A 12,592-nucleotide genomic window follows, 5' to 3' on the forward strand; every position below is an offset into this window, starting at 1 on the left:
GCCTGAGTTTTCTCTCAAATTCGGCTGTGGTGATGACTTCTGTAAGCTAGGTGGGACAAAATCACAGTGCACTCTGTTGTATAGTGGGGAGGAAATGGTTGTTAAATGGTTGTTAAATCTGTTCTTTTGTCTGGGCATGGGAAAGCACTTTGAGATGCTATTTGTTCAGCTCACGCTGGTCATTTACTCAGAGAGCAGTGAGAGTTTTCTGCTGGTTCCCTGTCCTGCAGGACAAGCTGGACTTTTCTCTGGCCCTTCAGCCAGCAGATGCTGACTTCTGTCAGCAGAAAATAGGTCTCTCGCTACAACTGTTTGCCTTTTATCTTCCCTTTCTTCTGGTTTTGGTGTTGTGTTGATCTACCGAGTCAGACCTGTGGCCTGCTCCTCCTGTTTACCGCTGGGGGAGAGCAGATCCAGTTTCCTGACTCGGCGGCTTTGATGTGGCGGGACTCAGTTTGTAAAGAGCTCGCCAGCTCCCGGAGAGGGATGCGCTCCGGGAGCGATGGCATCTCTGGACCTGCTGTGTTCGAAGACAGCTTGGAGCAAATACATGACAGGACGGGTTTCGTGACAGACGCTTTCCCCTCGCATATCTCCGTGAAAGCCCAGGGGCAGCACTACCACTGCTCGTGGCTGATGGGTGTTAGGGAGGCAGGAGGAAGTTACCTGGCATTGGGAATGGAGTGGGGCCGGCCCCGAGGGGCTGCGGGCCCGGGAGCGGCCCGGCCTCCGCGCCCCTGCAGTGCCCGTCGGGGCGGGGGCTGCACGGCAGGTGGAGCGCAGGGTGCCATTAAATCCTGGGAGCACGGGGAGAGCTTTGGGAGGGGCTGTCCAGGGAGGAGGTGGTGTGCTCCTCCGTGGAGGTGTTCGAGGAATGACGGAACGTGGCACTCAGTGCTCTGGTCTGGTTGACAAGGTGGTGGTCGGTTATGGGTCGGACTCGATGATGTCAGAGGTCTTTTCCAACCCGAATGACTTTGTGATTCTGGGCTGCAGTAGCCACGAAGAATGGGAAGGAATGGGGACCGCGGTCCCGGCTGTCGGGCTCGCCTCAGCAGGGAGGGCTGCGCTGAACACCTTTGTCCAGGCTCCAAGGAGCTACGGCCGGGCCGTTGCGATCGGCGCTCGGGCGGTTCGCAGGGAGCCGCGGAGGGGCAGGGCGGCCGTGACCGTCCCGCTACGGCGGCCGGGCCCTCCCCCGCCCGGCCCCTCCCGCCTCCCCGCCGCCGCCATGTGACGCGGCCGCCGCTGGGGGGCGCCGCGCGCGCGGGGCCGGTAGGGGGCGCCGGGCGCGCCGCCGGTCCGTGCAGCATGGCGGCGGCGGGGGCTGAGCAGACACAGCCAGAGCCGGCCGCCGGCGCCGCGCCCGAGGAGTCGTCGGACAGCGAGCCGGAGCAGGAGCCCGGCTCCCTGCAGAAGCTCATCCGTAAAGTCTCGACGTCCGGGCAAATCCGCCAGAAGGTGCGTGCGGCGGGAGGGGGCCGCGGGCAGGGCCTCGGGGTCCTGGCGGCGCTGCGGCCGGCGCTGCCTCCGCGTTACGCTCGGTGCCGCTCGCCTCTCTCTCCCGCCCGGTACGGTCCGCGCCTCCGCCAGCCCGGGCCGCCGCTTTGGGAGTTGCCGGAGACCCCCGAAGCTTCCCCCTGGGGCCTGCCACCGAGCCCGTCCCTCAGGGAGCCGCCGGCGGTCCCCCACACATCCCACTCCTCTCCCCTCACAACGACCCCTCAGGGGTCTGCCTGTGACCACCTCACATCCGCCAAGGCGCCCCTTAGGGACTCGGCCATTTCCCCCTTTCCCCCTGTTGGCTGGAAGATCTTTAATTGTAACAAATATTGTTTGTGTTTGAAAGGTTTATTTTTCCCGTCGTTTTCGGTGACAGCCCAACCACTCCTCCGGGTGCTGCTGGCGACCTCCAGCCCCCACCGCAGAGACCCCCTGACAATACCCCCTACAGCTTTCCAGGCACTTGTGAAACCCAAAATCCCCCTCAGGGATCCCCATAATGAACTGTTTCTCAGGTGCCCGGTAACAGCTGCCCCCTAAATGCCCTTCAGTATCTGCCAGTGTTCCACAGACTGCCTTCAGTGGCTCCTGGAGTTGCCCCCGGTGCCTCTCTGAACCTCTCCAGTTCCCCTCCCCAGTAGCCCAGCTTAGGCCACCTTCTTCCCAGTGCCCAGGTTCAGACCTCCCAGGGAGCTTTACCCAGTTCAGTGAGCAGTGTACGCAGGCTCAGCAGGACCCCGTCTGTCTTCTTTGCTTCCTTACCCTCTTTCCCTGTAATATTTTATTGGAGTCATGGAGGTCAGATTTGGGCTCTTACTCCCTAGTGCTGCTCCGTTTACCTGGTATTTGAATCCTCAAGGGCATCCTCACCCTATGAAGCTGCATCTTCCCTTTTCTCCTCATGTCACAGTTGCCACGGGCTCCTTCCTCACCTCCCCATGCCTTCCCTGAGAACCTCTGCACATCCCAGCCATAGCTCCCTGTCACAGTGTTCCATTATCACTTTCTAGCAACCTCCCTCCTCCATGGTCCTTTTGTACTTGCCACAAGTCACTGTCTCATATTCAGAGCTCTGCTCTGGAAGGTGCAGCCCTCGTTATTCCATGCAGTCACTGAGTGGTGCCTCCCTCAGCATCTTCCCATCCTTTTTGTGCCTCCTTATTTTCCCCATCTCGCACTGCGCTGTTTTACCTTGCTGTAGCCAGGTAGTAATGTTTAGCTTTTTGTCTGGTCAAGCAGTGATCTTACAGCTGATTAATCTTTGTTCCCAGCTTTGTCTGTCCTGCTTTGCCCTCCTGGTAAGGTAACAGTCCTTTCCACCCAGGTTCCCTTGGCCCAGTCATATTTTATCCCTCTGTGGCTCATCCTAGAACAATAACACCATTTTTATGGGCAGTAACAACGTTCTGCAGCTACAACCAAAACTATAGTTCTTCTGTGTTGTTACTGTGAAAGAAGATGTGAAGGTTTCCTTCAACTTTAAGCTGTGAACCACGCATAGGGAGTTTCCCTTTTCTGTACTCTTTTTATTATAGCAGCATGATTTTTCTTTGTAGCCGTTAAGCTCCTGTGTAACTCTTGGACTGTTGTGTCATGTGTTTCTGCTTAGAAATACCAGGTTAGTTACTCTGTCATCACCTTACCTGCCTTGTGCTCACTTTGTCTCTGCAGCATGACAAGCACGGTGCAGCTGTGGGGATGCAAAAGCTCGCTCAGCACTGGTGCTGCAGCTCAGTGTTGCTTCTCTTGTACTCATAGCAAAGGAGAGTGAATGTCTCTGCATGGTGCAGTGTCTGAAGCATTGTTCAAAGGGCTATTTTTCATGCTGGCTGGTTTGCCCTGCTTTCAAACACAGGGTCTGCCATCATTCTGCTGTGCATCATTGGCTGCGTTGGTCCCAGTTATGAAACCCCTGTGACCGAGTGCAGTGGTACGTGAGGACTGCGACGGGGCTGCTTCCTCCATCTGTGAGGTGCTGCTGGCACTGCCTCTTGGGCTTCTTGGGCTGAGGCACTGTGGGGCTGGGCTGTGAGATGGTTCTTTTGACGACACCAGGAAACCCTGGAGCCCTCTAAACCTGTTGTTGTTCTGTATCAAGCAGATCTCAGCTCTGCTGTAGCACCAGGTGGCTTAAGTTAGTCTGTTAGTCTGCTGTGAAAAAAAAAAAAATAAACCTTTTGAGATATTTTCCTGTATCCAGTGTGCTGAATATTAAGAATTTGTCTTGGTAGAGATTGGATGAACCTTGGGATTTTTTAACATGACTTGTGGCTAGAGTCTCATGTGAAAAGGAAGGAAGGATTCTATAGTCTGTCTCCATGGTGGTGTTTGTGTTGAGAGCAGGGACACAAAGACTTTTCCAGTGCTAGAAGGGGAACTCTTGCTTATAGCAAGGTGTTAGAGATGCTAAGGTGAAAGGTGCATTGGGTTGTATTTTTGTTTGGCTATAGCAGAACAAATCCTCCTGTCCCTACTTAATCATTTTCCCTGTACTACATCACTTCTCCTGTCAGTATGGCTGGAAAAAAACAAAACCAGCCACTTGTATATGCAAACATAAGCATATTTAGAACAGGGATTATACACAGATATTGTCTACAACTGTTAAGCCTTCTGTGTGTTAACCTGCCAGAAACCTTCAACTAAATTGTGTCAAATTGTCCAAGTAAGCCCAGGTATTATGGTATTCAGGATTGATTTGTTCTGTTGCTTGTTGATGTCATTTTGGTTTGTCATTGTCTTTTCTGCATGCTGCTGCATGTATACTCTTTCCTTGCCCTCAGGGCAAGAAGCAAAGACAACTTTGTGGGTAATCATGGTTTTGATGAGACTTTGAGGAGCTTGCTTTCTTTGTAAAGGCAGACCTAATTCTGAGTTTGTCTGTTGAATGATAGAGTGCTGACTGCTGTAAGCTGTAGAAGCTGTTGGACAGGTCTGTCAGTGACAGTAAGAGATGCAGGCAGACTTTTACTATGGCCTGAGGACATAAATCTCTTCTGACCACATCTTTTGCTGCAGTTAGCTTAAGACCATGCCTGTAAGTACAGCTAAATCACCACGGCAGACTATTGTTATCACAGCCTGAGTGTGAATCTGTTGTGCCCATGGAATTCCTCAGAATTTACTTGTTCGTCACAGTTGCAAGTGCTTTGAATCCTCAAGGGCACGTAAACGTACCTTTGAAGGTACGTTTTCCTTCCTCTTGTCCTGCCATCTGTTTTCCTAAGAAATGCTGTGAAGTAAAGCTGCTTGCTTGCTTGCAAGACCATAAAACTTCAGTGAATATGTCTCAAAGTCCCACAATTGTCCAACTATGTTTGACTGAAGCAGCTTGGAGTGATAGTAGTGGGGCAAGTGGAATCATTTGGATGTTTAAGGACTAAGGTGTTAATGTTCAGGGTCTAAAGGCACATCACAGGTAACATCTCTTCAGCTAAAAAAATCTGTCCCTTGTGAGGCACTGGGCAGGGGAAGGAGAAGTGGAAGGCTCAGTGTTTGGAAAGTGAAGTACTGTGTTCTCATGTACTTACTTGCTTGTAGCTAGAAAGAATTTTTGAGGCAGAGAAGAAGGTATAAGGGAAGCATGTTTAGCAGTCTTTTAATTATTATTATTATTATTATGGGGAAAGAATAAAGCCTCACATGATCAGGTATAGCAGGTAATGTGAGTGGTCTTGTCTCAGCTAGCTGAGAAGCAGAGGCTGAATTGTGTGCTTGATCAGCCGCCTGACAGATTTGTACAGCATAAGGCCTCAGAGTGCACTGCTTTTGGCTCCTCTCTGGTCTCAGGCTGGTGTTGGTACAGCTGCAGAAACTGTTGGTCGGCTAAGATTATGTATTTTTGAATGGATAGGAATTAGGAAAGAGATGAAATTAACTAAGAGAAGGAAGATGTGTGTGAGGAGAGGCAACAGCAGGACCTTGCTCCTGCCTCTTAAGCAGTGCTGAGACCTCAGCTGGAACCAGCTGAAGTGGTAATGTCATCTCATTGTCACTCAGCATGGACCGAGGCACCGGAATATCCTAAATGGTCCTGGGAGCTGAGGGTGTGAAACCAAGGAGCACAGAATCTTTTATGAGCTCTGACAGTGAAATGGGCTTCTTCCTTTGAACTTGACCTTTCATTTCCAACCTCACATTACAACCCTCAGAAAGCTGGAGGGTGGATGAACAGTCCATTTTCCCATTTCATTCATCAGTTCTGTGGGATTTCCAGCCTGCCAGCTTTGGTATGTTGAGCTCTCAGTTTGTTTACCAGACAGGATTTCAGCAGCGTCCTTGGGTGGCATCAGGAGAACTTCTTGTTTAGACTAGTTCAGTCTAAGTTCTGTTTACTTTCACAAGCAATTTCTCTGTAATATTTTAGTTTTATAAGCATTTATCATTGCCTTGAACTTTTAAGACAAGTTTGCAATGTATATCTCACCAGAGTTGCAAACAGAGCAAGCCACTCTTCAAACTTTCTGGGAAGCTGTCTAGCAGAGATATATCAAGTTCATTTATATTCTGAAAAGCAGCACAGATGAACTGGTGTTGAGCTTCATGCTGCAGTGGACAGACTGTTCAGTATCTGAGCTAGCACATCTCCCTTCTCTGTGCTGTGTACCAGGTAATAGGTGATGCCTTTAGTGCTATGGGGAGTTGTGATTCTCTTTCTGACCAGTAGCCTTGAGGTCTTGGAGCCACCCTGCAGGATAAAGGCAGAAAAACAGGGTGAAGCAAAATGTTTCTCCAGGTTTTTGTGCAAGTTTCCAGAGTGTGCTACACCGAGTCCTCAGACATATGGTGGGCAGCAACTGAAGGAAGCTCATTTTGTTTCTTCTTGTAGTGCTTATTAGATAAAATGTCCATTTTATAGGTAGAGAAGTGGTATTTTTATTTCTGGAGGGTGTTTTAAGGTTTCCTGAGATTAGAGCGAGGAAAAGGAGAAGTTTATTAGTTTGAAATACAAGTATTGAAAGAAGTATTATGATAAGAAGCAAAGCATTTCAGTAAAGCAATATTGTAAAAGAAATAAGCAAGAAAGGGGGAAGGAATTTTCCAGAATTCATTAGTTAATTCGTGTTCTGTCTGTGGCATCTTGCACTAAAACATATTGAAATGTCTGTATGGTTTTGTTTTGCTGCCTTCTAAAAGGCTGTCTGAAAGAGGACGTTTTAGGATCTTCATGTGTCCTAAATTGTGGTGGCTTATGCATTAATCCAGGTAGAAACTGGTAACTCTTCAGCTAAAGAGAGTGAGAACTGTTGAAAAGGAGAAGTTTTTGTGATTGAACTGAAACTGAACATCTTGAGCACAGGTTTAAGGACTTGAATTTTCTTGGATTCACAGCATGAACATACTAGTTTCTTCTCTGAGCACCAAGACACAGGTAGGATTTTAGGCTGTATGAATGTTTCTGTCCCTTAATGTACTTTTTGTTTTGTGTGCACTTCAGACTCATCTGTTTGACACAATTTGGGAAGCCTCCCAGCACTGTTTGCAGTAGTGTACTGTAAGTTTGCCTTGCTGCTGGAGAGTTTTGGATGTTGTATGAAAGCAACAGCTGTTACTTCCTTGTTAAAAAAAAAATAAAAACAAAAGCCAACAAACCCAAACTAAAAAAACCCACCGCACAACAAAACAAAGCACAAAACCACACGCACTTGAAGCGTTTCTCATTCCTTCTAACTATAGATCAGGTTCCAAGAACTAAAGAGCTAACATTAAACTTTTGCATGTTTTGAGAGCATGGATTTACTTAGACCACATCACTAAAACATTTCCAGGCTTCTAATTATTCTCTCTAATAAAATTAGAGACAAAAAAACCATAGATATTTAATATTTTGGTTTGATTGCTTGGTTTTTAAAAATAAAACTTAATTAAAATATTTAGAGTATTTTTCCTTAACCAAAACCTTTCGTTACAGAAAAATTACTGAGTTTTTACTTTGGAGGAGTACAGGATTCTAAATGAAAACTCTGAAGGAGATTACCTGTTTAGGAAATCCAAAAAACCATGTGAGACACTGCATAACTTTACCTTCTTTAATTACAAATCCAGTCTGATTCTTTCTGAAATAGCAGCTGTACCTGCATATGTAAGAGAAAGCACAAATGAGAGTTTTTCCCTATTCCTGGAAAGCTGAAGGTTTACCCTAGATATTGGCACAGCATCATTGGAAATTTCACAGCACACTACTGTCCCAAGTGAACATGTGTTCCTCTTAGAACATGTTTTTTCAAGATCTCAAATACACCAACCATTATTTAAAGGATATTTTATGAACTCTCCACTGAAACAGTTTGTTCCCTGCTTTTTCTTCACTAAATGGTTATTGCTTCTTGTTTCACTAACAATTTATATTAAGATGCTTCTGTTGGTACTGCAGCCCTGGGGGATAGTCATCCAGGGGTAGTTGAGCTTCAGGCAGAGTAGCTGAGGCAGCAGCACTGTTCTGCAGCAGCTCCCATGGTTTGTGGTCCCTCCTCACACATTTTATATAAAACACTTCAGAAAGTAATGAGCTCCTTGTGCATGCCCTGTTCAGTAGTGCTGCGCCTCTGCAGCAGCAGGGCAGTGCTTCCACGGGTTATGGAGCTTGCAGTCTGCAGGCCCTGGACCACACCTGGACATGAGAGCACTTACATAGAGGAGGAGGAGGAGGTCTAAAACTGGCTGCCCTCCTCTCATCCAGAGAGGAAAACGTTGGCTTGATGGCTGCAACATTACCACTTCAGTTAGGCAATTCATTATTGCAGGATTGCTTCATTTGGTTTTATAGGAGAACTTTTTATTTCCTCACCGTTTTATTGCTAAGTTCAAAAGTTTTACATCTGATCACTGTTCTGATGTTGTGGTTTGCCTTTTTTGAGAAAGGAAATGCCCTCTTAATCACAGAATGCTTGTATCAAGCGCATTGCACTTGAGACTTCTAAGCTTTAGTAAATTTATCCATGTAATTTTCTAGTGAGGAAAGGTGATACCACCTGCAGTGTCCTGTAGGGAGAATGTGGGTACATACTTGTATCAAATGCAAGAAGTCACCCAGGGTATCCCCAGACCTGGGAACTGAGGCAGGTGGTGCAAGCTCCAGGTAATGTCTTACCCTATGGGACAGCTGACTTCAGTGGTCTTTGAATGACAGAAATGTGTCTGATAAAACAGGGAAGATGAGCTGCCTGCTCTTGGAACTGCTCTCAGCTGTGGCAGGGCAGAGCACTCTCTGGAATGTGTAGATCTATCATTGAGGTTTTATTAAAAACCAGTATTCTGGGAACTCACACCAACCCCTTCTGTTCTGTTCAGCTGAAAGTTAGCAATACGGTGTTCCCAGGGCTGTGCTCATCTTTTTTGTTGTTGCTGGTGCTGATCAAGAAGTCTTTGGCATGGTCAAAGGTATTTGGACATTAAAACAGGGGAAGTGGAAAAACAAATTAAAACTTTGCAGTATCCTTTAAAAACTATGTTAAAAAGATGAGGAAAAAAAAACTTAAAAGCATAGGTTGTTTAATACATAAATATGGAAAATCTGATTACGACAGTTATTACAGATGAGATAAAAATAAATTCTAAGATACCTAAGTATTAATTAAATGGCTGAAGGCCAAAAGCCGCTTTCTGCTCTCAACCTATTTGAATAGCAGTTGAAGTAAAAGAAGGAGGATTTAGCTCTGCATCTACCAGTCCCTCAGAAGGCTCCTTGCAGAATTCAGTAGCAGAGGTGATGGGAATCCAGACACACTGGGAGGAAGCTGTCTTTCTTTCAGCCTCCTCAACAAAAAGGGCAAATAACTCAGTTTTCTTTGTCAAGGTATGACTTTCACTTTCCTGTATCCTGAAGTTCTCTTACTGGTACTTTCTGCTGGCTTTTCCTTCCTACTTGGCCAAGGTCTCCATGACGTTGAGCGCTGTGGGAAGGATGGGTGGCTGTGAGTGTGAGGATGAGATCCACAGCTGTATTCTGCATGTGCTTTCCCATACATTCACTGTTCTGGGCTCGCACTGGTTGCACTCCCCAGCCTGGTACTCACATGTCAAATGGCCCTGACAGCCCACTATGGTGAGTGCTTGGCTCCTTCTGCCTACTGGTGAAGTGGATGGGGGGTTTAGACACGTTTTTTGTAGTAACTTGTCTCTCTGAATGAATAAGAGTGTGACTTAAGCTGTGGGGGTACAGGCTGCAGCATTAGAGGGTTCTGTGTACAAGCTATGATTCCAAATAAAATTCTATTGCTGTGCCTCAGCAGAAGAGCCACTTGCTTCTGAGTTCAGACAGGGGATTCTGTGGTGCTGGTGCATAGTTTGTGACAGGCATGTCTCAGAAGGTTTTACAGTAGTTAGTGTGTTTTGACATTTTTTGTGTATGGGGGAAATGCCCAAGGAAGGGATGTAGTCATGTATATATAATTTTAGATGGTAGAAAAAATAACAGTCAAACTTTTCATGTTTGTCCTTAAATGTATGAAGTTCACATTTAATTAGTACACATTTACAAATTTATTCCATTCCAAAATATTCAGGTAGCTATTAAACTGTTGCCTTTTTGACTTTAGTTATCTTTGTGGATGGGTTTGAGCCCTTATCTTCCATCTTTGTTACGGTTTGACTGACGTTGTGTGCTCAGTTTCCCTCTTGTGATAAATGATATTGGGAAGGATGCCGGGAGCCTATGGAAAGCATCCTGAGGCTTAAGCAGTTAGTATGCCAGGAGTTGTCCAGCTCCTAACTCATCCTGCATCAGTGTAGTGGTGTGTTTTTCATTCTCCCTTCTAAGTAGCTGACCAGAATATTCATCTGTTTTAGTACTTTGCTTGGAGCTGTCTGACAGAGCTCATTTCACCCAGGAGCTGTGCATTAATTTGCTATATGTTGTATTTTCTTCCCCATATACATTTTTGTGTGCTCTCAAATTGTTTTTCATTTGGTAATTTGTTCACTTGAGGTCTGTGACTGTGCATCCCTTTTAGGAGAGTCGTTCATAATAGTAGCAGCTGAACCTGGTATTGAAAGAAGCTGGTTCAAAGACCTGTTCTTTGTTTATTGGCTGCAACATTAACTAATGAAGAAAGAAGTGTTTGACCATTTATCTATGCCAAGGCAATTTAAAGCCTTTTCAGTATTTATTTGATACCAACTCCTATTTTTTACTGTGGATCTGGGGAATGAGCTTGCATTGCCTGTTTCAGTGACATCTCAGCTACTCCCTGGATAGGTTGCTGTGCTCTGCTCTGGATTCTGCTGTCTCGGGAGCTGCAGGGAGGCTGTTGGTGAGCTGTCGGCCATGCTTGCTTCAGTTTCTCACAGCCAAGTTCAGCTCATTCAGCAGGGCTAGAGGTTACGGCAGAGGAGAATTGGGAGGATGGTTGTTAGGAGAGTTTTCTTAGGCTTTCCCATGTGCCTGTACAAAGGTCTGTACTGTAACTCCCTTCCTCAGTTGTAGTGCTCAGCTTCTGTTAGTAGGCCTCTGACTCACTGCCCCAGCTTCTATTTTGACATTTGATTCCAGCTCTGATTTTTTTTCTTTTTCTCCTCTTCTGGAGTCCTTTTTTTGCAATGAGTTCTCATTACGTCTTGCTCTTTTGATACCAGTGAAAGAAATCTGAATCCAATTTTCACTTTTTCAAGAGCAAAGTGTATTTAATGTAGAATTTCCAAACAAGACTATGCAACCTGTAATTACCTTGTGCTCCCCTATAGATCTGTATAGCTCTCTGTGTGTCCCATTGTTAAAATTGCTTTACTGATCCAGAAACCCTTCAAGCTTCCTAGAGTTCATTTCCAGGGTGTGACCACTGTCTGGTGGAAGGATGTTGCTCTCAGATTAGCTTATTAACCCCTACCCTTTTGACATTTCATGTCTTATTCTATGGGGTTGGTTAGATTTATTCCTGTAGTTTCTTTGTTGGATTTACTGTGTTTGTTTGATTTCTAAATAATAATTTGTTTCATGTTTATGACCACTGAGAGCTTTTATGACACAATCTACTAAAACCACAAGGTACAGCACTCAGATTTGTACTGCCCTAGCACGGCATGGCCATGTTTAAGTGCCTGCAGACCTACTCCTATCGTTTTTGCCATGGCTTACTCAAAATCAGTGACCATATGAGGTTGTTTGGTCCCTGGGGTTCAGCTGCCTGTAAAATTGCCTAGTAAGCATCTATAAAGACAGCCCAGTTCCGCATATACTTTTGCATTTTGTTTTTTCCTCTCTGCCTTTGGTGCTTTGTTTAGTCAATTATTTATTGTTTGGCATCAGTGTTTTGTGGTGCATACAAATAGAAACAGTGTGTCTCTGAAAGTTTTTACATTCTGAAGACACATGATAAACAAGAGAAATCCACATGCTGGGGACTTCGGTTTGGTATTCTTTAGTTGCTATTTAGATAGCTTTGTGCTGTTACCTTGTACATAGTTATTTTTCTGCATTGGAAAGATGTGTCAGTGAAGCATAATTCTTGTTTTGATATGCTGCACTGAGTAATTGCCCCTAAGAATATGTTATGATCTCAGCAGTGAAATAAGTTGCATTGTTCCTCTGTCTCTATCAAACACTGTTTGGAGCCTCCCTATGCCGAGGGACACTTGCCAGCCTGACAGCTGGACACGCTTGATAGTCACCCTCAGTCTGGCTAATAGGGCTTGTTTTCCAGATTAGGAAATCAGTTTTATCAAGAGCCCTACTTCCAAATGGGGCAATAGGTTTAAGCTTCAGGAAGGGATTGTCTGCTCCTGCGTTTCACTTGGTGAGCACTACTGTGTGCAGGAAGGAGAGCAAGGGATGTAATCTGAAAGTAGCTGAAATCTGATGTGATCCTTCCTAACTTTAAGTAGAATCACTCATGTTATCAGTGTAGAAAGCACTTATTCTGTGTCGGCTGTCTCTGACCACCTGACATGGGTTACTGGGTGCAGAGACACCTCAGATGAGCAGTGCTGCCAAAAACACAACTGTGTCTTGTTGGTTTTCTGAACAGCTCCTGTTAATCTTTTGGCTTCTTGCTCTTACAAGGCCGGAAGGGGAAACAGTGAAGCACAAGGCTCTCTTTCTTTTAAGTTCTTTTTTTAAGTCCTCTGAGTTGTTTGAAACCATTCCTGTTGAGGT

General features: G+C 45.8%; 1 protein-coding gene across 3 annotated transcripts in view; it reads left to right on the plus strand.

The window, feature by feature from the left end:
- Positions 1 to 1,303: 1,303 nt before the first annotated feature.
- DGKD (diacylglycerol kinase delta) overlaps positions 1,304 to 12,592 on the plus strand; it is a 59,154-nt gene continuing 47,865 nt past the window's right edge. For 2 of the 3 annotated variants that reach the window (XM_059855231.1, XM_059855232.1), the window contains exon 1: positions 1,304 to 1,461. In XM_059855231.1, the coding sequence (XP_059711214.1) occupies positions 1,312 to 1,461 (150 nt within the window). In that variant the 5' untranslated portion in view covers positions 1,304 to 1,311. Of the gene's footprint in view, positions 1,462 to 3,059; positions 3,122 to 12,592 lie in introns of all 3 variants that reach the window. The other variant, XM_059855235.1, reaches the window with a different exon arrangement.

Source organism: Haemorhous mexicanus, chromosome 10 (genome assembly GCF_027477595.1).
Source record: "Haemorhous mexicanus isolate bHaeMex1 chromosome 10, bHaeMex1.pri, whole genome shotgun sequence".
Lineage (NCBI taxonomy): Eukaryota > Metazoa > Chordata > Aves > Passeriformes > Fringillidae > Haemorhous > Haemorhous mexicanus.